Source organism: Somniosus microcephalus, chromosome 4 (genome assembly GCF_052327205.1).
Source record: "Somniosus microcephalus isolate GS21.2 chromosome 4, FLI_Smic_1.0, whole genome shotgun sequence".
Lineage (NCBI taxonomy): Eukaryota > Metazoa > Chordata > Chondrichthyes > Squaliformes > Somniosidae > Somniosus > Somniosus microcephalus.
In genome coordinates, this window is record NC_140990.1 from 169,106,013 (window position 1) to 169,119,728 (window position 13,716).

Here is a 13,716-nt window from a genome sequence, read left to right on the forward strand (position 1 = left end):
GAGCATTTCCAGCATTTTCTGATCTTATTTCAGATTTCCAGCATCCGTGGTATTTTGCTTCTGGTATAAGAACAGTTAGGAACAAATTATCCCCTCTAGGCCCAGCTAGCCTGTTCCTTTTTCACAGATCAAACCATCTATTCACCTTCTTGGCATACCCCTCAATCCCCGTCCTTTTACCTGAAAATGTTCTGCTTGAATTCTTATTCCTAATTTCTGACTTGTTCCACCGGGGATTTGAACGCTTCACTAATGAACAATTTACCCACATCAAGTTTTGTGAATTGCCTTTCATAACCTTGAAAACTTTAAATTAAATAAGGAATACACTTAGGAGGTACACATTGCACCAAATAAAGACAAAGTGCCATCTTTATCCTGGTCATAGGCTTCCCTACTACCCTGTTCTTCAACCGGCTCTAGATTGTCCACAACTTTAGGATGTTAATAAACTACAAAGAACATTCATGCAGGTTGTCTATCTAAATATTGGGCCTTGGGCTTGCCAGTGATGCCCACATCCCATGAACGAATTAGAAGAAAAGTCTAAAAAAAAGGGACAATTCCTGAATCGAGAACACTTTGGAAGATTATGGCTAAAGCATCTGCAATTTTCTCACCTACTTCCTTTAAAGCCCTAATATTTTTTGTAGTACAGAGGGGAGATTGGGGCCAAGGATTAGGGTTCTGGCTGGGAGCTACGGGACGGGTGTCAGGAGCGGCGTTTGGGTCGTTTAATCTGGGGTCAGGAGGACCACACCTGCTCCTCCTGGCTCAACGTTCAGGTAAATTGCTTGCCTTCTTTGTCGCTGGCTGCTGAGGCCAAACCAACCTTACAGAAAGGGGCCTCAGACTGACGTTAGGGCCTAACACCAGCTTCAGGCGTGGGTTAAGGACAGTTCTCGTTTGTCCTTACCCAACATGGTGGGCAGTACACCTCCAGAGGGAAATATGCATAGACGCCCTGCCCACCATATTGGGGCCTTCGTCATACGACCTACACTGCCCAATTTCTAGGCCAAAGTGTTTGAATGGGTGGTAAAATCTTCAATCTGAGTGCAGCAGATCAGAAGCATTAGTCCCAGCAAGCTCTTAAGAATGAGTTTGAACTCTGCCCTGTTTATTAATGGTTCCAGTGAACTTACACTGTATTTTAGGCTAGTGTATCAGGCCTTTACTGGATTATAATACCTAGCCTTCTGTTCCAAAGCAAGATCTACTAGAACATTTGTCATGACCACAGTAGTTTCCTCAATCCTTTGCTTGCCATGTTTCACACTGAACGGCACGATCTATCACATTACATATTATCTCACACACTGCTTCGAACCAACAGAGGCCTCACTCACCATATATCCAATTGGTCCTTCCACTCCCTCATCACCCTGAAAAGCAAAGAGACATACAGTAATGCCTTTCTGTTCGGCCGTAGTCCTACCAGAGATCACAGAGTGAAGAAACGCACTGGGAAGTGAAGGGTAATAGATTCGGTCACTTAAGAATAGAAGTGGATTTGATTGATTGGGCGTCACGACTGGTTAACAATGAGAAAAGCGATGAATCTGGCTGGTTAGGAATAAGGAAGAAATGGATTTGATTGGTTAGGAGCAAGCTGAGCAACGGATTTGTGACCATTTTAACAAAAAGTACTGTGCACAGAATTCTAATATTATTGAAACAGGAAGGGGAATGTTAAAGTGGATCTAACTCAAATCCTCATGGTATTTGATGTCAACTGGGTTGAAGTCTTGCTGTGTGATATTAGTTTCAAGCGATCAACATGCTTGTATGAAGCTCCTATTTCAATGGAAGCCATAAATGCCTTTGTTAAACTAGCAATTTCAAAGAGATCAGTCGACATGGTTGTTATTAATATCACAGAGCAGGTCTTCATCACTCCACTGATGAGGCAAGGGTCACTAGCTGCCCTTCAAGCCAGGTTCCATTCAGAGACTGGTTACTCAACAGTGAAGGACTGCTAAAGGATCTTCATAGGGTCTGAAGGGATTTATTTAACAAGGGAAGCAGCTGATGGCTCGATTGCCCGGTTTTGTGCCAATTCTAAACGTGCAGATCAAGACAAACCCGGGTTCAAGCCTCAGTCTGTGCTGAGTTAGCTGGCCTCAATCGAGAATCCCCTGCCTCCAAAAAAATATAAGGGCAGGGGAGTGGGACTAATCGGATAGCTCCTTCGAAGAGCTGGCACAGGCATGATGGGCTGAATGGCCTCCTTCTGTGCTGTATGATTCTATGATTCTATGATCAAGAAGGGAGACACATTGTGCGATTGTTGGCTTTGTCACAGCAGAGGCACTAATCCATTTGCAATGAAAGGATTAAAAGTTATCACACTTGGGATGAATGAGACTTGTGTTCTTACACCATTACATGGCAGAATTTCCAATCTTTAAATGTGCGTTGTACATGTTGTTAAAATGCCATTGGCTTACGTCACTTATTCTGTAATTGGCCACATTTTGTTTGAAGGGGTTTCCCCCCCTTTACAGTTTGCAGATCTTGTCAAAGGGTTTTCTGTTAGAATGATTTTGTTACAAATGGTTTGAGTACTCCAGCCCCAACATCAACAACAACAACATGTATTTATATAGCGCTTTTAACATAGTAAAACGTCCCAAGGCTCTTCACAGGAGCGTTATCAAACACAAATTGACATCGAGCCACATAAGGAGATATTAGGACAGGTGACCAAAAGCTTGGTCAGAAGAGGTAGGTTTTTAGAAGTGTCTTAAAGGAGGAAAGAGAGGTAGAGAGGAGAGGTTTAGGGAGGGAAATCCAGAGCTTGGGGCCTAGGCAGCTGAAGGCATGGCCACTGTAATAATAATAAATAACTTCCGGATGAAGTTATGTGCACATCACTTCCTGTGAACTGTGAACTCTGTGCATACATCACTTCCTGTGCATACGTCACTTCCTGTGTTTGGACTAGTATAAATACTGAACTGCTCAGTATGGTAAAAGGGCTTCTCCTAGAGGCATGGTGAAGACCGCTCTTGTATATAGTATAATTATAAGTTGCTTAAAGCTTACTTTAAAGTTCCTTGATGTGTGAGACTCCTTTTTTACATCAATTTAAGCAACTTAGTATTTACACTCACAAATACTAGACCTTCGGACAAACTCGGAGTTAAGGATCCAGGGAACCACCCATCATGGAAAACATCCTTAAACCTACTCGTCTGGACTTGGACCCAAACGCACCAGCAGCTGGCAGGGTATGGAAGCATTGGTACCGTACTTTTGAGAATTTTCTTGATGAATGTAAAGCGAATGCTTCTACTAAACTGAGGATACTTATAAACTATGTGACCCCAACAGTGTTTGAATATGTTGATGAATGGGATAATTACGATGAGGTGATCCGGGCACTTAAAAAACTATATGCCAAGACCGCAAATGAGGTCTATGCTAGACATCTACTGGCCACAGCCCGACAAGGGCCGGGGAATCGATTAACGAATTCCTTCAAGAACTTCGCAGGCTCAGCATAGATTGTAGCTTTCAGGCAGCCTCGGCTGAGCTGTACCGCGAAGAAATGATTCGTGATGCTTTCATCTGCGGGATTGCCTCTCCATTTATACGCCAGCGTCTACTAGAAAGTAAAACACTTGAGCTACAAAAGGCTTTTGACCTGGCTTGTTCTCTGGATTTGGCAAAGAAAAATGCAGACCTCTATCAGCTGCCCAGATCTCGATCTGCTGCTGTAACTGCAACCAGACGATTCAAGTGGCCTCAGGTGAACCCTATCATGGAGGAATCTAATCCTGATGATAATTCTGATGAAGAAGAGGAGGATGACCCCACTTTAGCAGCCTCTTGGCAATCTAGGAAGGAATGCTTCTTTTGTGGAGATTCTTTTCACCCTAGGAAATTCTGCCCTGCTCGCAATGCGATCTGCAGTCATTGCGATAAAAATGGCAAACTTTTGCAAAGTGTCCCATCAAGAGCCTCTGCGGGCCTATCCAGCTAAGGCCTACCGAACTGCCCCAATTAGGGCCTATCAAGATGCTCCGGCTAGGACCTATCAAGCTTCCTCTCGAGCTCTCTCCCGAAGAAGCACACCTAGAGTTTCAGCCACTCTCTGTGCAACCACACCAATTACAGCTGCTTGCCCACAGAACCTGTTTCATGCAGCTACAAAAGTTTCAATTAATGGGCATACCTTAGATGCCTTAATTGACTCAGGAAGTACTGATAGTTTCATTAGAGAACAGATTGTTGCGAAATTGAAACTACATATCTTCCCATCGGACCAGGCAATTGCGATGGCTCAGTCATCACTTAATACCAGAATCTCCGGCTTTTGTATTATTGATATGACACTTAATGGTCGCATGTATCCCTCCACCCGACTTTCGGTGCTCAAGGACTTATGTAGTGATCTCATCTTAGGGCTGGATTTTCAAAAACAGAATAAGAAACTCACCATTGAGTTCGGCGGATCCAAACCTGGACTTACTATTTCTAATATACTGTCTAAATTACCATTTTGTGCATTATCAGCAGCTTCACTTGATGAACCCTCATTATTTGCCAATATTCCTCCTCGATGCAAACCAATAATAACGAAATCGCGGCGCTTTAGTCAGGAAGACCAATCTTTTATTGAGGCTGAAATCTCTCGACTTTTAGCAGAGGATATCATCGAACCATGTTCGTCGCCCTAGCGGGCTCAAGTCGTCATCGTCAAGAACCCTCTAAAACCTCACAAACAACGACTATGCATTGATTATTCGCAAACCATCAATCAATATACTGACTTGGACGCCTACCCATTGCCATGCATTGATGATATATGGTTAATAAACTGGCCGAATACAAAGTGTTCTCAACTTACGATTTAAAAAGTGCCTATCATCAGTTACCCTTGAAGGTCTCAGATAAGCAGTACACGGCCTTTGAGGCTAATGGACGGCTGTACCAATTTTGTCGCCTCCCATTCGGGGTTACTAATGGAGTGGCTGTCTTCCAATGGGCAATGGATGGCCTGGTTAAGCAGGAAAACTTAAGGGACACTTTTCCCTATCTTGATAACATTACTATTGCAGGTCATGATCAACAGGAACACGACGCCAACCTCCAAAAATTTCAGGATGCCCTCCATCACCGTAACTTAACTTTGAATGAATCTAAATCTGTTGAGTCGCAACCGACCATCAACATCCTTGGCTACTGCGTAGGCAATGGTATCATTAAGCCAGACCCAGAAAGACTTCGCCCGCTCCTAGAGCTCCCGTCACCTAAGAATCCGGCTTCTTTACGTCGGGCTCTCGGTCTGTTTGCATACTACGCTAAATGGATTCCTCATTTTTCAGACAAAATCCAACCCTTGCTGCATGCTAGATCATTTCCATTGGAAACAGCGGCTGTTGCAGCCTTTAACCTTCTCAAAAAACAGTTGGAGAAAGCGGCTCTTCACTCCATCGATGAGAATCTCCCTTTCATAGTCGAATGTGATGCCTCGGAGGTGGCGATCTCGGCTACTCTAAATCAGGAAGGTCGTCCTGTAGCATTTATGTCCAGGACCTTACAAGGTGCCGAGCTACATTATCCTCCGGTTGAGAAGGAAGCCACAGCCATCATAGAGGCGGTACGGAAGTGGAACCATTTCCTAGCTCGCCAGCACTTTACATTAATCACGGACCAGCGATCAGTCGCCTTCATGCTCGATAATCGAAAACGAACCAAAATTAAGAATAATAAAATACAGCTTTGGAGGATGGAACTGGCCTCTTTTGGTTACACCATTCACTATCGACCTGGCAAGGAGAATGTGGCCCCGGATACCCTCACACGAGCATTCTGCTCCACTATGTCGTCCTCTACTCTCATAGATGTCCATAATGGATTGTGTCATCCTGGCGTTATGCGCATGCTACATTTCGTACGATCACGGAATCTCCCTTTTTCTACTGGAGATGTATAGAAAATGTGCTCAGAATGCTGGCTTTGTGCAGAATTAAAACCTCAGTTCTTCCGCCCCTCAGATGGTATGCTCATGCACGCAACCCAACCGATGCAACGACTTAGCATCGATTTTAAGGGCCCAGTGCCCTCTTCAACTCGGAACACATATTTGCTCACCATGATTGATGAATATTCACGTTTTCCGTTTGCCTTCCCCTGCTCCAATATGCTGGCGTCCACAGTAATCTGCTGCCTTGAGCAGGTATTTTCTCTCTGTGGCATGGCGGCTTACATTCACTCGGATCGGGGTCCATCCTTTATGTCAAGGGAACTCAAGGACTACCTCTCAGAACGGGGAATTGCTACAAGCAAAACGACGCCATATCATCCCATCAGAAATGGGCAGGTAGAGAGGTATAACGGTATCATCTGGAATTCCGTACATCTTGCTTTAAGATCTCGGGGCCTACCAAACCAGCAATGGGAAGCAGTGCTTCCGGATGCATTGCACTCTATACGGTCCCTTCTTTCTACAGCCACAAATACTACACCTCATGAGCGGTTCTTTGGATTCCAGCATCGCTCATCTTATGGGACATCCCTCCCGTCATGGCTAACTACTCCTGGACCTGTACTACTCCGAAGATACGTTCGGACGTCTAAAAATGACCCTCTCGTAGACGAGGTCGAACTAACCGATGCCAACCCCACTTATGCATACATATGATATCCCGACGGCCGAGAATCTACCGTATCATTACGGGATCTGGCTCCCTGCCCACCAGGACCTAGTGGGACATCGAGTGATGGTATTTTACCAGGAGCCTCTTGGAACCTACCGGGTACCCCTCTCCAGGATCCTGATCTGACACCAACTAGCTTGGTGCCGGTAGAACCCCGTACGCAAAGTTGCGACCCTCCCAGTACCGCGCACCAAAGTACTGATCCGCCACAGACCAGCTCTGCACCTCCCTCTGAACAGAGACAGACCAACTCTGCACCTATTGGGGCTCGTACACGAAGCCATGATCTCCCCGACCCTTCACAGGGTAATCCAGGCCACACAGACTCTGACCAATGGCCAACAGCATGTAAGCGGACCAGAGACCCTCTACGACGGGAACCCAAACGGGTGTGACTCTTCCTCGTTCGGCGGCTGCGGAATAAAAGGAAGACCACAGCCTTCTAATCTCGCAGGAGGGAAGAATGTAATAATAATAACTTCCGGATGAAGTTATGTGCACATCACTTCCTGTGAACTGTGAACTGTGAACTCTGTGCATACATCACTTCCTGTGCATACGTCACTTCCTGTGTTTAGACTAGTATAAATACTGAACTGCTCAGTATGGTAAAAGGGCTTCTCCTAGAGGCATGGTGAAGACCGCTCTTGTATATAGTATAATTATAAGTTGCTTAAAGCTTACTTTAAAGTTCCTTGATGTGTGAGACTCCTTTTTACATCAGCCACCAATGGTTGAGCGATTAAAATCAGGGATGCTCAAGAGGGCAGAATTAGAGGAGCGCAGATATCTTGGGGTGGGTGGGGGGGGCGTTGTGGGGCTGGAGGATGTTGTGTATGTAACCTGTTCCACCTTAAGAGAGCTTATGCCTGTTCCACCTTAAGAGATGTACTACTTTCTCAGGCTGCTGTAGACGTAATACCGGGGGTGAACACACCGGTATATAAGCACTGTGCAGTAATCTTGTATTCAGTGTAGTCCCTACCTCCAACCAGTAAAGACCTGTTTTATTGTTACTGATTAAGTCTGAGTATTAATTACTTGAACAACTCACAGACTTAACACTGGCGACGAGTCAGATTCTTACCCTGCGGCAGTTATTCCACGGCGGCTTCGTCCACAGACAGGACGTTGAAGAGAGGTTTCAAATCTCACCACCCCACTGGAAGCGACAGGCATTAGGACCCTGAAGCCTCCATCAGCGACTGAAAACTGGAGGACAGAAGACATCCTGCAGCTTCTTTTTAAACCTCGGTGGTGGGTAAGCCGAGCAGCGTTGGCTGCAAAGACAGGGCTGGGGAAGTTGGAGGAGATAAGGGCCGCACTCGGACTGAAAGGCGCGGTGGCTGCAGAAGCTCAAGGTGCGAGAGCCGCGGTGCACAGCGCGGGCTATCGATCGCACAGAAGATAAGGGCCGAGAGCCGCTTCGGTCGGGAGCCACTTCGCGATCCAGCGATCGCATCCGCTGATAAGGGCCGCACTCGGGCGATCGCGGCGAAGATAAGGGCCGCACTCGGGGGCTGAAGGGAGACGGCGTCGGGGGACGGGTGAAGACCGCCAAGCGTGGGAAAACCGCCATTTTGTGGGCGGAGGACGACGGCAAGAGCGGGAAGCCGCCATCTTTGATAACAAGTAAAGAAAAGAAAATCTGAGAAATTGCAAATCTACAATGCCTAAACACGGGAATATTAGCACCTTTGATAGTGACCTCGAAGATTGGGCCATATATGTTGAAAGAGTAAAAAATTATTGTAAGGCCAATAAAATTCGTGACCAAGATAAAGCTCTAACATTATTAAATTTAATGGGTGCGAAGACATACGGGCAATTGAAACACCTGTTATCACCAGATGAACCGGCGGATAAGACGTTAGATGAGATTGTTACTGTCCTGAAAGATCATCTAAACCCCACGCCGCTGATGCTAGCGGAACGATTTAAATTTTACGACAGAAGGCAGCTACAGCATGAAAGCAATGCTGAATATTTGCTGGAATTGCGTAAATTAGCGAAATATTGCCAGTTTGGAACGGGACTGACAGATGCACTACGAGACAAATTTGTGTGTGGTTTATTTAAACAGGATACACAAAAGCGACTGCTCGAGGAGAATGAGCTGACGCTTGAGAAGGCGGTCACTATGGCAGCAGCACACGAAGCCGCAGCGAGAGGCACGGCAGTAATGCAGCTACGGTCACCGGAGCTCAGTGCACACAAATTGGGTGTGAGTTCTGGCAAATGTTATCGTTGTGGAAAGACAACGCATGATCAGAACCAGTGTTGGTTTAAAAACCAAGAATGTAGAACTTGTGGTAGGCTTGGACATATAGCTGGAGTATGCAGGTCAGGGAAGAAGACCAGCAACAAGAAGTCACCGCAAGGAAAATATGCAAAAGTACACAAGGTGGCCGAACAGGAGTCCGATTGAGACGCTAGCAGTAATGAACTGGCTGGCTTAAGCAGTACTGAACTGGCTAGCTTAAGGGTACTCAACGTTGGTAAGGGTGCAGACCTCCAGACAATTTGGGTTACTCTTCAGATAGAAGGAGTCCAAGTAAAAATGGAATTGGACACTGGATCGGCATTGTCGGTCATGAATAAGAAAGATTACAGAAGGTTATTCCAACATATTCCCCTACAGGATACGGAGATTATATTGACAACCTACACGGGGCAGAGAGTGTACCCCATCGGGACAATAAAGGTTGCAGTGGCCAACAAGGGCGAAGGAAGTCAAATAATGGACTTATATGTGCTACCGGAGGGAGGTCCACCACTACTAGGCCGGGAGTGGTTTAGAAACATAAATATGGACTGGCATTCGCTAAAAGCCATAAAGAGTGAGAACTCGGTGCAGATAATCAGCCCAGACTCTAGAACTGATGATGGTAAGACCAACCCATGTGCAAAAGACAAAGTTTCAGCACAGAATTCCACTGAGCAACAACAACATAGTTTAACAGAGAATTCTGAGTCTGTCAAGTCTACTGATATGCACATTTTTGAGGGACACTGGGCTCGAACTCAACTCCATTTCAAACTACAACAGCAATTAGAACAAATGATTCGCCATTTTGAGCAAGAGATGAATGAAATAAAAAAGTTCTTTGTTACAGAGTGGGAGAATCTGGAAAGGCAACAGAAGCAACTGATGGAGAAAATGGAGCAGGAGCACACCAACCATCTGCGCGAGGAGGCCGAACGAATCAAAGCTGATTCAGGTTCTGAAGGTGCGTGCCATAATCTGGTGTCAGAAGAGTTAACGGTCAGCCAACTCCTTCATATGCTGAGGGACAAGACTCTGAAATGGGAAAAACTTGAACACGAGCTGCGATCTTCAAAGGAAAAGGGTTCGGAGCTCTCAAAAGTCATTGAGATGGCTGATGTGACGACACAGACTGAAACGACTGCAACAGAGCAGCCATTGGATGCCAAAAGTACGCTGACTCACGTCAATGTAGAACAACAGACCGCTGAAACAGCTGCTCCGGTAGAGGGATTGCATAGTCCGATCAATCAATCTCCAAAGGAAGTTGAAGTATTAAAATCACAAATGAGGTCACTAGTAAATGACTTGCTGAAAGCCCAGAAAAAGCTGGATGCAGAGGTACACATGAAGAAGTCTCTTCAGGAACGATGTCTGGATTTGGAACAAGAGCTGGCTAACGTCCAGCTGGGTATGGAGGAAATAGACGACCCTCTCGCTGACCTGTCGGACGACTCCGAATATTACTATGTCCTGTCCTGCCCAACTTGTAACTTCGACTCCCACCATACAGAAATCATGGAGGAGCACCGAAAGTCTACGGAACATCGGGAGAAGGTGGCTCTACTACGAAAAAAGGAGGAAGAGAAGGAGGAACTGCGCATGCAGCTGGCAGCTGTGGCAGCTGACAATGGAGCCCAGAGAGTCTCCAAGAAGCAGAAAAGGAAAAGTAAAAACAGAAGATGACCCATCTGAACCATTATCACCTCGACCAGATCACACACGTGGTCCCTCCGAACGGAGCCAAATCAGTTCGGAAGTTCAAGCTGTTAAATCCATGAAAGGACTATTGAATGAGTAACGTGAACCGACTACACCACAGAGATTGAATCTGTGAACTGTTTTCCGCAGAGACTGAATCTGTGATATGTTACGTTAAACATGAAGTTATATATGTATATATGTTATTACGTTATGTTAAATGGGGGGGATGACTATAAAGCTAAGAAGGGAGGAGTGTTGTGTATGTAACCTGTTCCACCTTAAGAGAGCTTAAGCCTGTTCCACCTTAAGAGATGTACTACTTTCTCAGGCTGCTGTAGACGTAATACCGGGGGTGAACACACCGGTATATAAGCACTGTGCAGTAATCTTATATTCAGTGTAGTCCCTACCTCCAACCAGTAAAGACCTGTTTTATTGTTACTGATTAAGTCTGAGTATTAATTACTTGAACAACTCACAGACTTAACAGAGGAGATTACAGAGGTAGGGAGGGGTGAGGCCATGGGGGGTTCCTGTTTGTAAAAATGTGCAGAATAACACGACTGAGATACGAAGGAGATGAAAATAAAAGGAATGAGGAAATAAACCCATGTACCTGTTCTCCTCTGGGTCCAGGGAAGCTGAATCCTTGCCTTCCTTTGTCACCCTTAAAATAAATTGAAGAAGAAAGTTACATTGACAGCACAAACCGATACACTTGAAAGGAAAGACAGAGCTGCATTTATGTAGCACCTTTCATGATCGCAGGCAGATGAAATACTTTTGAAGTGTAGTCACTCCAGGAATACATGGAGTACATGAGGTCTAACTGTAAAGGGACCACTGGAGGCCGCCACCAAAAAAGGTATGTTTTAAAAAAATATATTTACCTGAATGCAAAGCTGGCAGGATCTTCCAGCGCCACTGTGGAGCCGAACACCAAATACTGGTCCGACTCAGCCCCCTCCCATTGCTTCCACCCGCCCCCCCACCCCCAATCGCTTCCCCCTCTTTCCCGATCGCCCTTCCCTCCTGGTCGCTTCCCCGTCTCCTGATCGCCCCCTCTCTCCCGAAGCATCCCCCCACCCACCTCCCAATCTCGCCTGTCCTTTCTGATCACATCCTCCCCTCTCCCAGGACCTACCGGAGGGCCGCTGCCCTAAATTGAAATCCTCTTCATCAGCGAGCTGCCTGGTGAAGACCCAGTGGACATCTGCATCTCGCTTGCCTCATCTAAATGAGGCCCGTGGCCCAATATTAGGTGAGCTTTGGTACTACCTGTTCCGGTGCAGGGATCGTTCCTTGTGCCCAATTTACGTCGGTCTCTTGGTGCGAGCCAATTTCTAGGCAGACGTTATAACATCATGGAGGAGAAAAGGCCAGTGGTCTATCGTGCTTGTTCTCCTACTAGCCTCACATCCAATGGCATCTTGAACTCCCCTAACCTTAGACTCCACAACCTGGTAGATCAGTCCTAACATTCATCACCCTTTGAGAAGAGAAGTATTTCTGCAATTTGTTTTCCCCAATTTAATTTGTGCCTTCTTGTCTCGCTGGCCTGAGAATTTCACTAATCTTTCCTCATCTCTTTGACAATTGGGATTAGTCTTGCTGCTCTCCTCTGTAATACATGCCCAGATGGTACATGAAACCAAGAGACTGGTGGGGAGAAATATAATGGGAAAAAAAAGGTATTGATACCCTAAAAAAATGGGCTTCTTTGCCTTGTGTAATGTAAATGTAGAGGACTCCTATCCTCCCGCTTTGTGCTTGTGCCAAATAAAATATTGCTAAAGTTGGCCACATGCAGAGTCTCTTGATATCCTTCTTACTTTTCAATCAGTCATGACATTGAGCATAGCGCCCTGCACAATGTTAATATTCATGCTTCCATGCTTCCCTGCCTTTAGTTAATTTGAGTACCTATCTGCAAATGAATGGTGCCAGCTATCCGGATGCCTACCTTCGGGCCTGGTGGCCCCGTGTCACCCCTTGGTCCAACCTCGCCCCCGTCTCCTCGCGATCCCTGAAGATGATAAAAAGTAGGGTTTAAACAGGTTGTAAAGTTGACTGAGCCACACAGCTCACTAACTACAGCACGCCCATCTGATACTCATTTGCTGGGTGAGTTATCTCATTTTGTTAAAAATTCGTTTTTATGGGATGTGGACGTCGCTGGCAAGGCCAGCATTTATTGCCCATCCCTAGTTGCCCTTGAGAAGGTGGTGGTGAGCCGTCTTCTGGAACCGCTGCAGTCCGTGTGGTGAAGGTACTCCCACAGTGCTGTTAGGGAGGGAGTTCCAGGATTTTGACCCAGCGATGATGAAGGAACAGTGATATACTTCCAAGTCAGGTTGGTGTGTGACTTGGAGGGAAACTTGGAGGTGGTGGTGTTCCCATGTGCCTGCTTCCCTTGTCCTTCTAGGTAGTAGAGGTCGCGGGTTTGGGAGGTGCTGACGAAGAAGCCTTGGCGAGTTGCTGCAGTGCATCTTGTAGATGGTACACACTGCAGCCACAGTACACTGGTGGTGGAGGGAGTGAATGTTTAAGGTGGTGGATGGGGTGCCAATCAAGCGGGCTGCTTTGTCCTGGATGGTGTCAAGCCTTTTGAGTGTTGTTGGGGCTGTACTCATACAGGCAAGTGGAGAGTATTCCATCACACTCCTTACTTGTGCCTTGTAGATGGTGGAAAGGCTTTGGGGAGTCGGGAGGCTTTGTGAAGGAAGAAGCCATATAAGCTATTCAGAAAAATACACTATTCTATGAAAGAATTCTGGCCTTATTAAAACAGGACAAACTGGGTCTGGAAATCTAGAAACCTAACGATGAAAAAGCTGTGAAAGCATTCTGGCTATAGAGATAAGATAGTTGTTGACACTGAATCAATAACCTTATTGAAACAGAAGGTTAAAGGCTCCCAAAAGGCTGACCTTTGGGAACAAAACAATGGTTCACTCTGGTTAAGGTGTTCTAATTTACACTTCGTAAAGAAGCACATGAGAGTAAGAAACATCTGCCTTCGTAAAAATGACATCAAGTAAAACACACCTGCCGTTACACCGTTTTTTTAATGGTAAA

General features: G+C 45.9%; 1 protein-coding gene across 2 annotated transcripts in view; it reads right to left on the bottom strand.

Moving 5' to 3' along the window:
* The window catches only part of col6a2 (collagen, type VI, alpha 2), a 135,156-nt gene that overhangs the window by 34,273 nt on the left and 87,167 nt on the right, over positions 1-13,716 (bottom strand). For both annotated transcript variants that reach the window (XM_085985443.1, XM_085985444.1), the window contains exons 19-21: positions 12,602-12,664; positions 11,255-11,305; positions 1,350-1,385 (exon numbers count right to left, since the gene is read on the bottom strand). In XM_085985443.1, coding sequence (XP_085841569.1) covers positions 1,350-1,385; positions 11,255-11,305; positions 12,602-12,664 — 150 coding nt within the window. The remainder of the gene's footprint in view (positions 1-1,349; positions 1,386-11,254; positions 11,306-12,601; positions 12,665-13,716) is intronic.